Source organism: Adiantum capillus-veneris, chromosome 14 (assembly GCF_014529385.1).
Source record: "Adiantum capillus-veneris isolate H3 chromosome 14, ASM1452938v2, whole genome shotgun sequence".
Lineage (NCBI taxonomy): Eukaryota > Viridiplantae > Streptophyta > Polypodiopsida > Polypodiales > Pteridaceae > Adiantum > Adiantum capillus-veneris.
Window position 1 is genome coordinate 133,975,953 of NC_140944.1, and position 20,935 is coordinate 133,996,887.

Here is a 20,935-nt window from a genome sequence, read left to right on the forward strand (position 1 = left end):
AATCCATTGCAATACTTTCCTAGGGGCGGGTGGGAATGGGTAAAGGCTGTAACAATCCATGTGCCTTATGCCTGTTAAACTTGACCTTTTGGCATACTAAGCAACTGCGTACAAAGTCGTCCATATCTTTCTTGAGTCTGGGCCAAAAAAGTAACGCTCCACACCTTTCAAGGTGGTGTCGATGCGGTGATGACCCGTAAAAGGTGAACAATGGCACTCGGTCGAAATCTTTTCCCTCAACGGCTGTGTAGCGCACAATATCGTTTTCTGCATCAAGTAGCCATCCCGTATGGAATATCCCGCTACTACCTCCCCATTCTGTATTCAAGAAAATACATCCGAAAAGTCCAGATCTGTGGCGTACTGATTGACCATGTCCTCGAAGCTTCTATAATGAATCGCGGAAATAGCTAAGACGAGGGGCTTCCGAGACAAAGCATTTGCCAACAAGTTTTTCTGTCTCTAAATATGGACAATCTGAAGGTGAAACTGTGACAAGATGTTAGCCCACCACATCTGCTTTTCCGAAAGCTACTTCTCTGGCAAGAAGTAGCGTAAACTCTGATGATCAGTGAAGACCGCGAAATCGGCTCCAAGTAGGTAATGTTGCCACTGAGTAAGAGCATGGATCACTGCCAAAAGTTCTCTCTCATAAATTTGTCTTGTCAATTCTAGCCTTCAAAAACAATCGGCTTTCATAGGCAATGACATGGCCTTCTTGCATTAAGACCGCTCCCAGAACTACGACCACAAGCATCACAATATACTTCAAATGACTTTTGTAAATCCGGCAAAGTCGACATCGGTCCCATAGTCAGTTTTTCTTTCAGTGTCTGAAAGGCAGTCACCTCTCTCAGTCCCCACGAGAAAGGGGCTCCTTTTTGTGTCAGAATGTGCAAAGGGGAAGCTACCTCTGCAAACTTTCAAATGAACTGAGCTTATAACTTCATGAACATTCTTCAAATCGGGCCAATCACATATAGACTCAATCTTGGTCGGGTCCAGCTGTACTCCTGTTGCTAACATGATGTGTCCCAAAAAGTGAATCTCCAGTAAAAAAATGTAAGGTGCAGCGGAATGAATGTTAAACTTTGCTCAAGATGAGTGCTTCGAACTATGCTCAAGGGTTCCTTTTACTTACGGACGGGAGAGCCCTACGTTCTTTAATGAGAGAGTGCAAGTGATCACAAACAAAGTGGATGAACACCGTGAATGAAGGTGCATGAGTCTGAGAGATAGAGAGAGAAGAGAATACGACACCCGAATGTTGTCAAACCCTCCTCCGAAGGCCCCACTCTCTATGGCAAGAGCGGTCTACTTATGATTGCACAAATCTCTACAATGCTTTGGACTTGCCGACGATGTCGACGACGATGAGGACGACAATGAGACGGGCTGAACTCTGAAAACACTAAGGGCTGAAATCTCCAAATCTTTATCTGCTGAATTTTGACTCTATGTCGGTGACGATGTCGATGACGACAGTACGACGATGACGTGCTGAAAACGCAGATGCTGAAATCTGCGTTTTCTGGGCTGAATCTGCAAACTTCGCGGGATCTGACCGTGCAGCGAGGATCTGCTGCGGAAAGGTGAGATCTGCGAGGTTTGGGGGTTCTACTGCGGAAACTGACTGCTGCAAACTGAAAACGCTGAGTCTAGGGCTGATTCCGTCGCGAAGATCTGCAAAAACGCTGAGGTTGATCTGCAAACCAAAAACGCTAAGGACTGAAATTTGTCTTTGCTGAGGAAACTGCTAACGCTAGGGCTGATCTGCTGTAGCTGGGGCAATCTGCTATCGCTAGGGCTGATCTGCTATGTCTTGTGGTTGTCGGCGCTGCTCTGCAATGCAAAAACGCCAAGGCCGATCTGGGAATGAAAATGCTAGGCTCTGCTGTTGGGTAAAAACGCTAGGTTGGTCTTGGGGGTCCTGTTGAGAAGAGGCCTGTTGAACTGGAGCTCCTGCTACCTCTTCTGCCAGAAAGTGCTAGCGCTAGGTTTCTATATATACAAACTTATGAAATTTGCCCTACCTAGTTCCCAACAAAAGTCACTTAAAAATAATAAGTGAAAAATGTCAAAAATAGGAAAAATAGGTTCTGTGTACTGAAAAATGCTCCTGATGGATTCTGATGGAAATGCTGATGGTCATGCTGTGTGCAACCAGAGGATATGCATCTAATCTAAGTGCCTGGACATGCACGGTATGCGAACAGACTCACAAAAGTGTTGGATCACTTCCTATTCTAGACTGACTTGACTGAACTGAAGCCTGGTCATGCTGTAGCTTGTCCACGGACACATAGGGTTGGATGTGTCACGTGACATCCCCTCTTTTTCAAAGTGAGGTACCGGTACCGAACTGTATGGCGTCGAGGGAGATCGCCAACAACATCCGGAATCCTCGAAAGGACTCTTCGCCGGCCCACTCTGATGTGTGGATCATGCGATACTTGAACTTCATAAAGGTCAGCAAAGTCTTCTTCTTTGGGCCGCGCTGAGAGCGAGACAAAGTCATCTGTAGCTCCTTCGATGCTTCAACTTCGTCCATAGTCATGCTTCTACCTTCTTCAAGAATCTCCAAGGCTGAAAATTCCTGAAACCACTTCGAGCACAAAAACATGAACATACCCATTCCATGTAAAGTGACTAGAAAAATTCTAATCTTCCTAAAAGACTGCGTATGCAATGTAGATGAACAAAGAGACGGAGTGCCAAATGGTTCATCAAATTCACATGTAAAACATGAAATCAAACTCGTCTTTCTAATCTAAATCAATCAACTATGGCAAATCACAATGGACATGCCGAGGATCGATGGTCAATTCTTCTTGTGATCTTTCTACGACTGTGTCATGCCAAGGAAGAGACGTTGAATGTGACTTCCTAGAATGCAAACATTTCATCTTCTCATGAGTAATCCGTATACATCCGTGCTCATTCATGAGCGAATCGTGCTCATCGATCAATATGTCATGCCTATGAAAAGGGATCACATAAGGACGATGACTAAAATACACGAAACGATCACAAATGAAACACTCGAACAAAGCGTGCTGACTAATCATTCGAACACATAATACTTCATGTGAGGGTTCTTTGGACCTAGGCTCGAGAGCCAAGACCGGTTCTTCGTGTTTGATTGAATCTTCCTGTGGGGTTCTGTGGACCTCGACTCAAGAGCCAAGATCGGTTCTCCGTGATTGATCGAATCTGCAATGAGGTTAGCTTCACTAGAGAAAGTATCAACTAACACATCGTCCTTGTGAACAATCACGTCATCTTCATGCAAATCATCATGCTTGTGAGAAATCACATCTTTATCATCATGCAAATCATCATGCTTGTCCTTATCATCCAAATCATCATGCTCATCATTATCATGCAATTCATCATGCTTTGGAAAAGAAGAAACTGAAAGAGTCTCCTTCTCCTGATCCTTTGCAATCTTAGCCTGCACATTAGAAAAGAGTCGCAACAACTCTTTGCGGTCACGTACTATGGCTTCCATTCTTTCGTTGTATGTACGCTCTATGGCTGCCATTCTTTCTGTGTGTTCTGCCTTTCTTTCTGCTTCTCTTGCTTCGCGTTCCAACTTCATGTCCATCATCATCTTGTCGAAAGCCTCCATAGGAGTTAGTGCAATCCTTGGCGTAGATGGGGAAGGGGGAGGGTCCGAAAAACCTCCTGGTGGGGAAAATTCTTCTTTCTACTCCCATGCTCATCACCTCCATGCGAAGTATCCATTCTGCTTCGGGTGATGACCATCCACTGAAGTCTTGGGTTCTTAAGTTCACAAGGAACTTGGGTTCTTGTGGGTCTTGGGTTCTTGAGGGTCTTGAAGTTCTTGGGTTCTTGAGGTTCTTGAGGTTCTTCTTTCACTTGCAATCTGTGTTAGAGAAGAATCTTCTCTTCACCCGAGTTCTGCTCTTTTCCGCGGACGCACCCCTTGGCGGCCTTGCGCTCACACCAAGGTTGCTTTTTCCCACCTCACGTCGATTGGCCGGCCCCCAAGTACACGGCCCGCTCTCAATGAGTGAAAAGAGGTACAAGGGGAGGTTGGACAAGCCCTTCTTTCTTGGGTTTCCTCTCACTCTTCAAAAACACGATTAGGAATTGACATGCCCAAGAAGACTTGGGTTACGTGCGACCGCAACAAGCAAAAAAAAAATTATATGGTCCTTGTGGTTCTTTCCTTGAGTGATACAAAACACTGCCAAAGCTCTGATACCAATGTAAGGTGCAGCGAAATGAATGTTGAACTTTGCTCAAGATGAGTGCTCCGAACCGTACACAAGGGTTCCTTTTACTTACGGACGAGAGAGCCTTCCATTCTTTAATGAGAGAGTGCAAGTGATCACAAACAAAGTGGATGAACACTGTGAATGAAGGTGCATGAGTCTGAGAGATAGAGAGAGAAGAGAATACGACACCAGAATGTTGTCAAACCCTCCTCCGATGGCCCCACTCTCTATGGCGAGAGCGGTCTACTTATTATTGCACAAATCTCTACAATGCTTTGGACTTGCCAACGATGTCGACGACGACGAGGACGACAACGAGCAAGCTAAAATCTGAACCATGTTCGAGCATTGCCTTTTAGAAAAGAGGCAGCCCTCCTAATTTTGGAGTGCTTTGAGTAATGCCCTCCAGAGAAGGCGATGTCAAACTGCCGGATGAAAGCCAAAGCCTTCGGAGCATCTCGAAATCCGGAAAAGAAGTCAAATTTTATTGATTGTCCACCTTCTTTGAATTCTTTTGCTCTCTTGCTTTTATCTTCGAGGAAGTCATATTGGTTGGTCTCGGATCTCTATAGGGAGTCCGCAGCAAAACTGCTCAATCTGTTCCTTAAAGGTGACCTTCTTAAATGAAGAGGTTGGTAGAAAAGAGTCCCAAAACTTCTCGCAATAAGCGTCCAAAGAATCTCCCTTGTCATCCGAAGATGGTTCTAAGGGGTTCTTATATCCCGTTCATACTCTCGGATCAGCCAATATGAAATAAAGAGCCTTTTGAATTTCAACCACTTGACTGGAGCTTCTTTCCTCAGAAGAAGAGTGGACCATCATGTTCGAGCATTTCCTTTGAGAAAAGATGCAGCCCTCCTAATCTTGGAGTGCTCTGAGTAATTCCCTCCAGAGAAGGCTATGTCAAACTGCTGGATGAAGGCCAAAGCCTTCGGAGCATCTCGGAATCTAGAAAAGGATTCAAATTTTATCGATTGTCCACCTTCTTTAAATTCTTTTGCTTTCTTGCTCGTCTTCAAGGAAGTCATATTGGTTGGCCATGTAAATGGGCTTCTTCTTTGCATATAACAGATGGTCATCGAGTCCAAACTGTCAGAGAATGACTCCTCTGTAGAGCTATCAGAAACTGGGCGGAATTTGAGTTTCTTTGCCTTTTTCTTGCCCTTTTTGAAGCTTTGCTTTTTGCTTCGCTTTTTGCCCTTTCTATCCTCCTTGCTCGAGTCAGAAGAGCTGGAAGAACTGTTAGAAGAAGAGGAAGAAGAAGAACTAGGTAGTCCCTCAAAGCGTAAACGCTTCTTCTGCTTTCTTGCAGATACAAAAGAAGATTGACGGCCCAAATAACCAAGGGTAGTCAGTCCCCTTCTTACGCTTTTTCACTTGCTTTTTGGATTGATTGCTCGCGTCCAAAAGCCGACTAATCTGAGTCTGAACCACCTCTTGAAGTTCTTATTCTGTAAACATCCTCGAAGAAGGAGGTTTCTTGAGTGCCGGTTTGATGGGTGGTCCGATGGCTTTCTGCCACTGGTGACTGAGTGTGCACTTCAACGATGGATTGTTGAGACAAAAATTTTGCAAACTATGAGTCTTTCGCAAATTTAATTATCAACTTTGTGCACTCATCAACCTGTTGTCGACGCTACATCTCTTGAAGTTCATACTGAGTAGGCCGAGGTGGCCCATACTCTTCCTTTGTAAAGTCGTTTTAATCTTCTGCATGGGCTCCTCCCGCATCAACAGAAGTAGAAGAGAAAGACTCTTTTCGGAATTCGTAAGTGTCGCGAGAAAACAAATCGGATTTCTCGGTAGAAGAGAAATCGGTCGTGCTATGATACCACCGTAACAAACTTGGACACCCCAAGTCAAGATTCTGCCACGACACAACCGAGATTCACTTCCAATTAACTAACAAAACCAAAAGAGAATCGACACGGCCTGGCGTAGTTCCGTGCCAAGAGATATTGGCCCCAAAGACTGACCCCCCTTTCGGTATTTATTATTATATTAATCTTTGTGCAAAGTACAATGAGCCCGTGGATGCTCACTCTCAGACTCTGCGTCCAAATGCTCTGAGAAGTGAGCCCCTAAGGTTCTTTTAAACAATTTACAAGGGATGTTAAAAGCAAAGCCCCAAAAGCTTCAACTCGAAAGCAATAATCTCAAAAGCTCCCAACGCTAAAAACAGCCAACGAAAATCACGGAATTCCGTACAGTCAGGCCACGTCAACAACCAGCACGGTTTTCGACCGTCCGTACAGTCAACGTGATTTGCAAAGATCCATATGGCAGCCATCAATAAATTTCTTCACTTTTTTTTAATGTCCCCAGGGGCCCCTTGTCCCTTGGCCATAAGTTGGAACAACTTTAATAGAGTGTGTCTTGGGTGGCTCTGCCACGTCACCAGTTTGTGACAACCAGTACATCTTACTCCGCCACTTTGTGCTTTGTTTGCAATTGTTTTTAAGTTGAAGTCTGATCAAGTTTCAAGTTTGTTCGTGTGTTTGTTGTTATTCACCACCTCGCCAGTGGCTTGCCGATTACAAGGGATGCCATGATGCCACAAGTACCATGTAATCGTGGATTCTGGGCTATTAAAGAATCGGAGCAAGGACGTTGTCATTGACGTAGAACTCATGAAGGAGATTATTCTCATTGTATTTGCACCTACAATCTCTAGATTATTGCGCAAATCCGAGTGTTCAAATTTTTTCAAGTCTATCAAGATTGTTTGTCGAAGAGTCTTCCTTGCAAGCTTCCTTCTCAAAGACCAGAAGACCACATCACAGATTTTCCACCAAAAAGTTCACCTCCTAATAAACCCTCGTACAAAGTTAGCCAAGCACACAAGCACAAATAATGAGCAAAGTGAGCGAGCTTTGCCCAAGGGTTTGAACCAACCGAGTTCTTCTCCCTTTTGTTCATGCAAAAATATGCTTCTTGGGACACATCCCATCTCCCTAAGGAGTTTGTATGGATCCCACGAAGGTGGAGGCTATTCCAAATCGGCCACATTTGAAGAAAGTGCATAAATTGAGGAGCTTCTTGGGGTTGTATTCCTCTTAATTGAGGTTTGTCCAAAAATTTGCAGAGACTGCTTCATGGTTGCGTGCCGTTACAAAGAAAAAGGACCTACTCACATCACAACTTAAGAGGCTAAAGGAAAAGTTCACCACAAGACCTATTTTGCTTCTATAGGATCTTCAAAAGTCATTTGAAGTCAATTGTACCGCATGTAGAAGCAGTCTCGGAGGAGTGTTGATGCACGATGCCATGTGGTCAGTAGTCTACTCTCCAAGTCAGAAAGGGTTGCACAAATCTACGAGGGCGAAACTTTAGGACCCATGGAGAGGCCAATCACAACTTACTATAACTAACCTAGGAAACAAGTGCTCCCTATTGTCATTGCAATTACTACTTCCTGTTTTAAAAGAAGACTTCAGAAACACAGAGTATACATTGGGACTTGCAAAAACAATGACTTTTCAAACAATCATCTTAAAATGAGTAGCGTTCTATAAGTAATGAAATAAGATGCCAAGATTGAACAAAAAGGCAAATAGTATCGAGTCGGATAGTCTCCCCCACGTTGTCCAAATCTGCGCATTTGTGGAGGACTACAAGCTAGGTATACAAAACATATAACACAATAGTTGGCAGAAAGACATTTATAAGAAGGGATATGAGGCAAACAAACGATATATAGTATGGCATACTCCGACTCAACGCATTCATCATAAATTTCTACTTCCGAGCATTTCTAAGATTAGCTTTGTCTGTCTAGCGAAATATTTGAATTTTGGAAATTGCATTCCACCAAAAACAAATCAGACTGAGGGACTGCTGACCACAAATCGGTTCTTAACAAAAATGAAAAATTGGCTACATGAAGGCACCACAGCCTTTTGTAGAAGCAAATGAACATCCAAAAAACTCTTGAAGGCATACCATTCAAGTCCTCCATGTTAGTGGGCTTAATGTCCACTATGTTAAAGCTCTGATCGCTAACCTCCATATTCCAGAGATTTATCCGCAAATCATCCGCAGAAATGTAAGTTTCTCCATCACTGTTTTAAGAGCAGTAACAGCTTCATTAATAAAAGATCTCATCGCATTCATCAGAAGAAAAACGTCTCTCTTTGCTGGAGCTCATACTCTAGAAACGGACACACCCAGAGTCGAGCAGACCTTTATAGTATCTGTATAGCCTAATCACTCAATGCACCACCTAACACCATACAAAACTGACAGCAATTGATGTTGACTCCCTAAAAGTGGTGCTTTCTAGAAAAATACACCTGATGTAACTGTAGACTAAGACAAGCTGTCCTGTTGACTGGGGAGTGCAGATCCAAAAAGAAATCGGGTGTAAAAGTGGTACATTGCAAATATTTGCTTACTTTAATGCAGCAATCACGTATAATTTTTTCAGAAATCACAGTTAAATTTTGGATAGTAGAAACATAACACACACTTGTAATACCATGAGCAGTAATCATAGATGAAATACGTGGACTAACACAGGCAAAATTACCTATTATTTGAGATGGAATTGATATGGTAATCATGTGCATGGGTGTAAATCCTTCTACACCGTGCTACATGGGTTATTTCGTTGCTAGAGACCTGCAAATTAAACGCCATTAAATGAACCAGTTGTAATTTCCTGGGACATAATCAACTGCAATTAACCTATGATCGTTATCGATTGAGTACAACTACCGTGGGCAAGTGAAGCGACGGGATGCCATCTGGAGGAAACACAAAGTTGTCACTTAAGCTATGACTCGCACATGGAGGCAAGCTCCCATTTTCCAACCAGGGAGTGCTAAGCTTCGAATTCAATAATTGGCTTCCTCCTACCACTCCATTGCACAACTGAGAAGAAGATGAATCTACATTCATCTCTGACACTTTCTTCACTTTCTTCTCTAGAACCTGCCCAGCAGAAGCATAACGAAATTGAGTGGAATAACCTCACTAGCAACCAGTCTTACAGAAAGCAATAAATAAAATTTACCTTCCATAGTTTTATGGTCTTATCATTTGTTGACAGCAAAAACAAAGCATTGTTTGCAGTTTCACACCATCTTATTTTGTTGATTTTCTCTTCTATCTCCAAACTCTTCAGATAATCGAACTGAACATAAGACAAGGTCAGGAGCAAAAATGAATATATCCATTCCAATTCAACATATATTAATATTTCTCTTACACCATTTGTTTGTTCCACCTACCTCTGGCTCGTGGCTCTGGAACTCAGTTTTATAGCGATACTCAGGATGCCTTAAATTTGAAATATCCATTCTTTCTATGTCCTTCCGCATTCGAAGCTGCATCACAAATTTTCAAGTAATTGACAAGCACCTTCAACCTCTCCTAGAAAGTTCAAATATACAACAAAACAGAAGATTGACATACATCTCTTCCATCAGCCCTCTCAAATAAGACAACGCGACCACCTCTATCTCCAGTTGCTAGATGCTCACCCGACTTGTCAAACTCAATGGCAGAAATAATGTCCACTGCACAGCACATTGCACATTGATAAACAAACCAAAGTCACACCTTAATCTGCTTAAGAATTTGAGCATAAAACGGACCACAAATTCTATCTATTGCGAAGATACTGCAGTCTGCAGAAAATTGCACAATTGACATAAAACTGAAAATCTCTTGGGCAGAACCAACCACAACACATTCCCTATTATAAACGTCATAACAGAATCGACAATACCAGAGATTTTTTTGCACCAAAACTTGGCTATGTTCAATTGAAACAGCTGATGGCAAGGGAAATAACAACATAAGCGTTTTCCCTTTCTGAACTTGGCAGCCTTACATTAAAAAGAGCTTAATGACGTTAGACGAAAAGTTAAGAAAGAGAAAACAAGGTAAACAGTGAACCCCTCACAACTCATTCCTGTAAGCACTCTCTGTGACTAATTCAAGCCAAATTATTCTAGAACAGCACTCCTTACACGTCATGTGCCGATCTTGATTACACCAGCAAGGGTGTAAAAATGAGGAAAGAAAAAAGGACCATCAGAGCAACTAAAATAAGGCAACAAACCTTTGCTGTCACACAATCTGCCATCAGAAAAAAAACAGCTTCCATAAACCTGCTTTAAACCTAAGAACAAAGCATTATGCACCAGAAACATAGAAAGACCTCCACCCACTAGTTGCCATCTCTGTTACTTAAAATTTTGAGTGAATGCCAAATGATGGCCCTCACACATCAACAAGAGCCTTTTAAAAAATCAAAATTTATAAGCCTCCTCTTGAGGTGAACCACTTTAGACAACCAAAAACGTTGTGGTTCCGATCAGTATATAGCCAGTGTAGAAGTTAGCTACATATTGCTGAGAGTGAGAATGGTTCCCTAACCAGCACAATTGTGCATCGTGCAATAAAAAAAAGTTCTTTTTGTCATTTTTCTTACCTGCCTTCAAGTGATACCTTAGTACTTACAGGGGGCAACCTTGAGAGAGAGAGAGAGAGAGAGAGAGAGAGAGAGAGAAGAAGGGGGAGCCGGGGGGGGGGGGGGGGGGGGGGGGGGGGGGGGGGGGGGGGGGGGGGGGGGGGGGGGGGGGGGGGGGGGGTCCACATATATTTTCTGTTTGAAATGTAAAATAGCAAAGCTCTGGTTTTGAGTTTTGATACATAGCTATCTGCTTTATACCACTATCAACATAATCTTGTCAAACTGAATGGCTAGTAGCTTGACACAAGCCTACCTTTCCCCTCGCTTTTCATAAGTGGAAAACATAATCCACAAATGTTGCAACAAAGTTTAGGACCCTTCCGATATCATAAGATCGTCAAGGGGAAAAAAGGTGCTTTAGAATAAACGCACCAAAATCTGATCTCATAACACCTTGTCTTTGAGACCAGAGAATATTAGCTGACAGGAATATTTAGCAAAAAACATCCCATGACCAATGAAAGATTGAACACTTTGCACAAAACTACAAATGAATGCCATTTATAAAACCCAAGGTACCTGCTGAGATAGCTTGTGTTTATTAGCATGAAATATACTTCAATAAACAATCTAAGAATTAATACTTGCCTACAAATGCGAAAAAGTACGAACAGTAAAAAAAGAGCAGATATGAAACTTGAACAACAATGTTTGACGTACGTGCAGCTTTAATACACCAAAATGTTTTTGACACATTCTCCTACAAAGCAAGCTAGTAGCCAATTCAGAACAGACACATGCACACTAACAATACCTACGGACCCATAACAGCCACAAGGGTGTCAATGCATACATATTATTCACTATTAAGACTCCTCGGTGTGACACCAAACTTTGCAAACCCTCACTCCGTCCTCATAAAGCAACTTGATCGGTCAACAAAATCCTTCAACCAAATGCTCCTTACATTGAAAAATCTTTCATCTACTATTCTTCACTTCACTCGCTTTGGAAAAAATTAAAAGGTGCTTCCAAGTTAGATCATTTCGCACGTAACATCGAACACTGTACAAAGTAAGGCTTGTCTGAATGCTACCTACCAGGGCTTTTGTTTTGTCACCGGTGACACAGAAACAACACAAAGCACATCAAGAACTATCAATACATATTAATGAATTCAAAGCTACGACAAATTGGAGACTTAATGTCCTTCTTCACACCTGCTGTTTTGGTAGCTCTAGTGTCTGTATTATGTAACAGTGCAGTCATGCACAGCATTTATCAACACATACACAACAAGACAACTCTACACCATAAGATATGTGCCTACCTTCTTGGACCTCCTCGCCTGCACTCCGCTCTCCAAAAACCTGCGAAAATTTCCATTCAAGCACTTGTGGCGCCTGCCCATTCTCGGGTAAACCCGGGCTACTGCTACTTGGGACCATCACTGTTTTCCCTCACGATCTAGCAATTTGAGAATTTTCACCGATACTTGAGAGCTCCGTCAAGTCCCTTCAACCTGACTGTATAAGCCTGCTGCCGATAGCAAAAAAGATGTCCTTCATTTGAAGTTCACATCTCGCCACTCAATGCGACATCCATCACAAATAGAACCATTTGAACTTCTTGAAATTGTGAAACTGGTACGACACTGCACAATGGAGCTTGATTAAAAAAGCACCTCAAAATGCATAATTCGAAAAGATGTAATCTCCGCCTCTGCAGAACTCCACTGGCGCTTGGCTCCTTCTGTGCACATCCAAAAGGAACTCTGATTGAGCATAGAGCGATAGGCCGATAGACAATTGACACCCACCACCTACAAAGACGTCTCGCAGATGCAACAAGCAACAGAACTCCTATGTATTGTCTGACTGGTTAATGTATACACCATAAGCATGCCAGGACTGAAGCAATACACTGCATTGAATCCGATCATACGACGGCGTCACTCAGACCACCCATCTGCTCATACATTCCAGCATCATCGCGAAGCCTAGTCCCCTGCATGCTGATAAATTGGTTTCCGCTTGCCCATCTTTGATATAAATGAGGTTCTGCGTGTTCTGTTAGTAGGGCTTTTGTGTCCGGCTCTGTGTGTGTGTGTGTGTGTGTGTGTGTGTGTTGCCGTTGTAGCGAGGCTGCCGAAATTGAAAGATCATCCAACGCCTCCAAGAGCGCACTAGCCGCCCGTCCGATTTCACGATCTGAATCCGGAAACCCTAAAGGCGCAGCAAGCTCCACAACTCTCTGTGAGAACTCGATGCCTGGTGAACTGCACGAAGAAAGCCCTGCTCTCAGCAGTAGGGTAGGATGGGCGAAAGGCCTAGTCCTCTGTAGCTGGTCAATGTGAAAATTTGCAATAAGCACGAACACTCGGAAATGGAAATTTTGATGTCACAGGGGGGATTGAACTCCCAAAACAGACCCAAACTCATGAGGGTACCAAGTTTGTGGGGAAAAAAATGGTGAAATCTAGGAAGATGCAATTTTTAGCATTCTCGCTCTTTGTCTCGCAATGAAAGGTTTTACCAAAACTTATGACCGAATGCACAATTGCTCTGCACGAGCCATCACATATGGGAAGGATATGCCATTTTTAGCCTCCAAATGACTGGAAGAGGAGGCTCTACAATCTCTACTTGCACCCTTTGAGATGCATGGCACTGCTCGCCTCTATGTTGCGTGCCCGTAATGTTTGCACAAGGTTGACCAACATGTGGATCTCTGAACCCACCCATACTAGAGGTACGCTGCTCTGGGATGTTTAGCTCTTGTACTACAAGAAGAGGCAAGAGTAGAGACGATGAGAAGAAGGCGGGGCGACCATGGAAGAGGGAGGGAGGGAGAAAAGAGGGTTGCGGGAGGGAATCTTCTAAGAATTGATTTTTTTAAACAGTAGCCAGTAGGTCAGTATATATGAGAAGGCACGTATATATTCTTCTAATAAGGAAGCATAGGATCAAAAAACTCCTATCTCCCTTCAGAAGACACAAAGAGAGGGCAGCTCTCCAAATGCAATCATGTACGCTTGTATCTTGAATGCATGTGGCATTATGCAAGATGCTAATATGGGCGAAAAAATTCATGACGATATTGTTAGCCAAGGGTTGTCGAAAAAAAAAGGTTGTATTTGGCATTGCCTTGGTTGGCGTGTATGCCAAATGTGGTGTACTTCATAAAGCACAAAAAGTGCTTGAAAAGCTTCTTGTCTGAGATTTCGTCTCTTGGAATGCACGGAGAGAGAGAGAGAGTGTGTGTTTTTGGCTACTCCCTGCACTCTAATTGAAGTTCAGCTCTCTATAACCTTCAAGGCCTGCCACAAAGAGTGTGACTTTGTGTATGTATGGGTGTGCGAACCTACAAACGGACAAAGTGGCAAATTCAACCTATCCTGAGAGCAAGAACATCACATGTAGTGCAGGTAATGGTAGGAATAATAGCAAAAGTGAATGCAACAATCGATATGTTGGCAAAAGTCACATAAGGGATGATGATGGCAAAACATGTACTAGTGTCAAGGTGGTAGAACAACGTAAGGAAGGTTTCGGCGGCGATCCATCCAAGATTAAGCTTTGATGCATACGACCAATACCAAAGGTACACTTATATTATGTTATTCAATTTCCTCTATGTAATCTCAAAAGTACTTAGATTCCATTATGTACGCATTAAACTAATGAATTTACATCATTTTTATTGAAACGATAGGTGACAAGGATGTAAGAATTTTTGTGATTCCCAACAAAGGGACACATGGAAAGTATAACATGGCATGGAAATCTGGAATGATACATGTCTTCATAAAACATCGGTAATGAGTTTTTCCATGTGAAACTCCGGTACTTTTACCATAAGAAAGTCCCTCGAACACTAGAGGAGAAGCATAAGTCCCCCTTCAACACTAGAAGGGATAAAAGTGGCGGGGGAAGGGCACGTTCTTTACGATATTTTTATAAATGTGGAGAATGGTGCCAACTCCACACCATACGTATGGTTTTTTCTTTTTTTGATGGGCACAAGCATTGCAATGCATGAAATGCATCTCTCCATCTTTAACTTCAACAAAAGTTATGAAGACACTAAATTTTGAATCTATGCACCACTATGTGTAAAATTGGCACAAACAGTAGGTAGCCAAAGCACAACTAAATGTAGAGAACACTAGTTTATGGCAAAAACTACATCCAAAAGCATGACGGAAGCACCACGACCCAAAACCTGCAAATTTATTATAATAAGTAGTCCCCCTTTTGCATTAAAGCTAAAATATAACTTATATACAAAAAGCACCTCCAAATGTACACATACATTCACTAAAAGAGCCTTGCTAGCTAGCCCTACCTAGGCGACTTACCTTGTATGTACACCTTCTTGATAAAGCATGGTTTAAATCCCACAAAAAAAAAATCATATGCATTATTGTGTCTTTCCATTGCATAACCATACATACAATATGTACAAAATGAAATCTTCAAAATGTGCCTGACAATGTGTTTAGTTTTAGTCATGCTTGTGTACAATGTGCATCGCAAATGGATCATGAAACAAACATATGGCACACACCATTGTTACAAGAAGTGTGTTGGGGTATCCATTGTTAAAATAATCGTGGAAATGCATGGCCTCCTTTTTGTCATTGCAAGGGACTCCTAGTGTTAGGAGTCAAGTTTGGACTTCTGATGCCAAAAGAAAGTATTCCAAAAATTTCTAAAAGCACTCATCATTGTAGCTTAGACTTTTTAAAAATTAGAAAGATATTTGGTTGTTTCTTCAGGAGACAATAAAAAAAAAGAACCCTTTCTCTGTGAGGCCAAAAGAAGAAGAAATCAAATTCTAAGAAATGTTCAATACAAGGTGGACAAGTCAATAAACATTGCAAGACTTCTAAATAAGCAATAAAGCATGGAGAAGAATATGAAGGTGCAAAAAAGAGGTACATAAAATCAAGAATGGGATTGTTGTATATGATTAGCCAAAAATATTGCAAAAGCGTGACAACCGTCCAAAGTAGCGGTTAAACTTACATAACAAAAACATCATATGGCAAAATGAAATCTTACAAACTTAAACAATTTAATTTGCTCGTGCCTTTAGTCATCCGTATATTGCATATTCTAGTGTCCAATACCACAAGAATAAGTAGTATCTATCATATTTTGATGTATCAAGATATCATCGATCATAGTCATCATTCAATATCCAAGATCCATCAATACCAAATTCAAATCCATAACAATGTCATCATCATTATCATAGACCAAATCCAAATCTATATCAATATGATCCAAATCATATCCATTATATACCCAACAAAAACTAAAGTAGTAGTTGTTGGAATTAGGGTTGTCGTGATACATACACAACTCAAAGAAGATGAAGAAGCTCAAGGCACACAACAGTGAGTATATTGCTTAGTGTGCAAGTAGAAAGAAAAGTTAGCCCTAAAGTGATGGGCGCATATAGAATGCACGAGGGAAAAACCTCCTAGTGAGGGAAAAAGTTCCATGGCAGTCCTAAGTGTATTCACACACATCACACCACATATATAGTAACAAATCCCCCCTAGGAGTGATGCGGTGAACGAGGGCTCTCGCATAGTGTACAGGGAAGTGCCATGCCCTGAGGAGACGATCAATCCACGAAGGGAAGCAAGCCCAAAGCAAGACAATGCCTTTGTAAATAGATCTGCAAAGTTGTCTTGTGTCGGCACATAAGCCAAGTTGATCTCTTTTGCTAAGAGTCTCTCTCTGACATAGTGATAATGCACCTCAATGTGCTTTTGTGCGAGCATGAAAAACTAGTTTCCTCACATTGCTAATGCTCTATGACTGTCCATGTACATGATGTTGGCAGTGTCCTATCCAACACCCAAATTAGCCATAAGGCATCCGAACCATACACGCTCAACCATGTTAGGTTTCAAGTCCTAGTCAAGCATCTTCCACCCGTGGGAAACCCTTTTAGAGCATGCAGATGGACTCCATTTCTTTTAGAAGTTTGCATGGCAAGGCTTGTATATATGTAAGGCTCTTTTACAAAGTTAATACAAGAAAATACAATAACGTTTTTATATTGTGTTGAGCTCGTTCTCTTGCTTCTCTCTCGTTTTCCTTCTCTGCACACCCTCATCACACCATGGCTCCTCCTCGATGGCATCCACCATAGCTCCCTAGCCTTTCCCCTACAACTGGTATCAAAGCTCATGCGGGCAAGAAGGCAAGCATATCAGAGTGTGGATTAACAAAATATTCTACAGTAGCTGCACTAGTGGTAGATGTAGCCTCTTTCTTATTGGCTTCTTTTGCCTTCAACTCAGGACATCTACTTCTCGCCTTTTTCACCAGAATTCCCAGACGAGTTGCTACCAAAGAAGCACTAGATATAGGTGATCTACTACACACAGAAAGACCATGAGAAGTGGTTGCATTGCTATTAGTACCTTTTCTTTGAGTAGCAACAAAGCCTATTCAACTGCACGTTGTTTAGCCCTATTATTTCTTGAAAGTGAATCTTGCAACAACAATGTGCTTAATTCATCAAATTTGACAGCGTTGAGGGTTTCCTTGAGTCAAAGGTCTCCAAGTACTATAAAAAATCTGGTAAGAGTCTTGCAATGCATTAAGAATAGTCTGCACAAGTGAACTATTAGAAATAACTTCACTTGCAAAAGTGAGTTTCTCATTGATTTCCTTGATATAAGCAATAATAGTGTTCACATCATCTTCCTCTTACATAATCTTCGACTCCATTTTTGCCTCGTTGCGACTTGCATAAAGATTAGCCACAGTATCCCAAGCCTATTTTGCTCAGCGAATGTGAGGAGTAATACTGCACTTCATAGATAATGCAATCAATGTATGAGAATGTGCATCTCTAACATCCCAACAAGATTGCTTAGATGTACGCAAAACAACTCTAGCAGTGATATACTTGCCAGAACCTCAACATCCTCACCATAGTCTGTATCCATAAAAGGTGTCCGAACGTACATCAATGCCATGCACAACATTCCAGACGCCATTTGAGACAAGAACATGTGTCATCACGTAAGCCCACATTGGGTAGTCATCATGTCCCGCCTAGGGTAAGACGGGCCAGGGCCAAGGGCCAGGACACACATGCGGAATAAGGAAGCCTATTTTTAGCAGAGCAAGGGCCTATATTAGGCATAATTTGGTGGAGAGTTGCATGTTCTAGTCCCCAGTCTCTTACACTAGTATCAGAGCTGAGGGCAGCCCACGGAGGAAGGGGAGACATAGCGTGAAGCATGGAGGGACTCTTCCCATTCTCTCTCTCTTCTCTCTTCTCCTCAAGTTGCGATGGTGGGCTCATAACATGCCAACCGAGGATAGGGGTACATGAATAATCCCTCCCATGGAAGACTTCAATAGGTTGAAGGGCAGTGAAGAAACCGCCTCTTAGTCGAAGGGAAGGGGAGAAGTCGGTATGCATGAAAACTAGCAAGATTGGGCTCATTTGGAGCGCAAGGGGAAGGGCATCATTTTTCACTTCTTGGTCGCAGGCTTTCGAGCCCTCTATTGAGTATCATGAATGTTTTTCCTCACAATAATGTTGCCACCGCTGCTATTGTGTAGAGCTTTGAAGAGTTTTTTTTTTGGGGGGGCTTCACAAGAGGGCACCCCAAATTGAGCACCCTCCCCACATAAGGGTGGTAGCCCATGACCCGCAAGAGTCGGCACATGTTGCATGATTCCACAAGGGACAATACCACGACAAGGCCCTCAACATTTAAGAATTTCAACATACATCAAATTTCATGGGAACCCTAACTCTAACAAAGGTGCTATTCCATGGATCAAGCAAGCAAGGCTTGTTCGTATTCATGGACGTGAGCAATGCAATCCACTAATCATACTTGAGGTTACACCTCACCAGGGCTTTAGAGTAAGCAAAGTAAAGTGCAGATTGTAGATCAGCCTCAAGTATGGGTTATGTTGGGTCAACAAAGCATTTTGCATAGCATTTCTTGTGTAAGCAAGGCTTCTCCATGAAAGGCTAGCAAGTTTGTGATGGTCAATATTTCAAGAAAAAGTTGCAAGGATTCAAGAAAGGCTTGCTTCTGTGGATGCCAAGGAGGCATTCTTTGAGGTGCATGTATGGAACGCATAGAGATTGTTGATTACTTTAGTACATATCATGGTTGCTTTCAAAACAACTTGTGAAACCCTACCAAGGGTGCTTTCATGTAAACAACACCAAGAGTCTTAAGCAAGGCACGATGCTAGGGCTATGAGCCATCTGATGGACTACAAGCCGCCTTGAAGACATAAGGTATACGACAATCAGGTGGAGGTTTTGATAAGGGAATCAAGATGGCGATGATATGCAAGGCATTTCATTGAGTACTCCAATAACAACATGCTCATCAAGTTACGTGGGTTTCTTAAACCGTTTATGAGTTTATTTTACAAGATTTTACAGGATGGACTTCCAAAAGTAAAATTTTGATGCACAAGCAAGGCTTGTTGATAGTTTTGATCGTGAGTGCAATCTCTTTGATATGATAGACTCTTTGATGGGCATGGTTTCTTGGCAAAGTATTTTTGCGCTTGAGTTGATTAATTGTCATGATATGCATTCGGACCCCCAGGGTAGTGATTCCACAAAGTCGGTAAGCAAGTTTAGTTTAAGATTTACTGTTTTGAACTTATTAATCTTGTAAAAATTTCTACTATGCCAACTTGACAAGCAAATGTTGCTTCGGTCAAGCAAAGTTTGGCAATTAGATAAAATTCGATACCTAATCTTTATGAGCTATCTCTTTCAATATATCAGGCAATCCAAGGATTCTCCATAGGACATATAATTTGACAAGGTCGATTCTCTACAAAAGTTTGACAAGGTTGATTTTATTTTGCCATGATATTTGTATATTGATAGGAGAACCCATTAGCTGTGAGCAACACAACTCCATCCTGTCTCATCTTTTTGATGTATGTATGCAAAGCACCGGTTTCAATTTTAGATAAATTGCATAGAGGCTTCCAAAGTTTGGAATATGCTATCAACATACAAACTTGGAGGGGACTTTGTAGAGACTTTGCAACATGTCTGAATGCTTTTTCACTATAGATTATGAACTAAGCCAAGGGGGCATGCATTGTTCGTACGACAACACTCTACTTCAGTATACATGGCTATGAGCCAGATTTGAGCCCAGATGACAAAAGCAGATTGCACTTCATTCTCAAGTGAGAGTTTACTTCTAAATATTAGGACAACTAGCCTCAGAGGGGTGACAAGGTTAGACAATTTCAACTTATTTATTTGTTTTTTAACCTTTCATTTGGAAACAATTTCCTTGCTGTGCAAAGCAAAGTGCTTTGAACAACTTAATGAGAAGCAAGGCTTCTACCCCATGCCAATGTATTGCCCATTGATTTTGGGATTCACGATACTTGCACCAAATTTTGGAGCATTGGCAATAATTAGATATAAGCTCACAATTTGAATTTGGCAACATCAAATTGTGATATATCCATACCAGTGCAAATTGTGCAAAGGCATGTATGGCATCGGCTCAAACTGTTGCGACCGTCATTGAAGCATGCATGGTGTGCCATTGCGATGGGATTCATTTTAGTGAATCATTGTTTATGCTTCCATTATAGCACAAGCTACTCTGTCAAGGACATCTTTATTTGCCTCATAGTCACAGTGGATTCATTCGCTGTGATGTCCACATGCACGAGACTCGCATGATTTTTAAGACAAGGTAAGACCTTATTTGTTTTTTATGATTTTCTTGAAACTTCTCATATTGATGTTGTTGTAGGGGTTATCTATGAAGTGCGCGAGCGAGAGCATGTGTGCAGCAATGGAGAAGAGAGGAGAAGAGGAGACCTTGTGTTTGCAGGGACTGAAACTCACTCAGCACTGAAGCCATCCATATCCGTCATCGTATCCACGAATGACATGCCCCGTTGCACAACTGGCTCAACATGCTCACAAACAGGAGCATCATGCAACCTATCCGCAAAGGAGACATGCCTCATCTCTCTGCATGGTTGCGTACTCACAAAAACTGTGCCGTCTCGCACATGACGTACTCGCATCGCATGAATCGTGCCAACACTAGCACCTCTAGCTATGACTAGCTGTCCATGGTTCAATAAAAAACTGTGCTCATCCAGCACTACTTGGCATCCACTGTCTCGTAAGTGACTCACAGAGATCAAGCTCAGTGTCAAACCTGGCACATGGCGTACATCTTGCAACACATATGATGCACCACTCGGCAACG

The 20,935-nt window shown here is 42.1% G+C and overlaps 1 protein-coding gene across 5 annotated transcripts in view; it reads right to left on the reverse strand.

The window, feature by feature from the left end:
- Nucleotides 1-13,052, reverse strand: part of LOC147443175 (serine/threonine protein phosphatase 2A 55 kDa regulatory subunit B beta isoform-like) — a 36,720-nt gene extending 23,668 nt beyond the window's left edge. Inside the window, exons 1-9 of one of the 5 annotated variants that reach the window (XM_086529084.1) lie at nucleotides 12,588-13,052; nucleotides 12,350-12,417; nucleotides 11,996-12,201; nucleotides 9,660-9,763; nucleotides 9,476-9,571; nucleotides 9,259-9,378; nucleotides 8,958-9,176; nucleotides 8,773-8,864; nucleotides 8,187-8,305 (exon numbers count right to left, since the gene is read on the reverse strand). In XM_086529084.1, the coding sequence (XP_086385210.1) occupies nucleotides 8,187-8,305; nucleotides 8,773-8,864; nucleotides 8,958-9,176; nucleotides 9,259-9,378; nucleotides 9,476-9,571; nucleotides 9,660-9,763; nucleotides 11,996-12,113 (868 nt within the window). In that variant the 5' untranslated portion in view covers nucleotides 12,114-12,201; nucleotides 12,350-12,417; nucleotides 12,588-13,052. Of the gene's footprint in view, nucleotides 1-8,186; nucleotides 8,306-8,772; nucleotides 8,865-8,957; nucleotides 9,177-9,258; nucleotides 9,379-9,475; nucleotides 9,572-9,659; nucleotides 9,764-11,995 lie in introns of all 5 variants that reach the window. The other 4 variants (XM_086529083.1, XM_086529082.1, XM_086529085.1 and 1 more) reach the window with 4 other exon arrangements.
- Nucleotides 13,053-20,935: the final 7,883 nt, after the last annotated feature.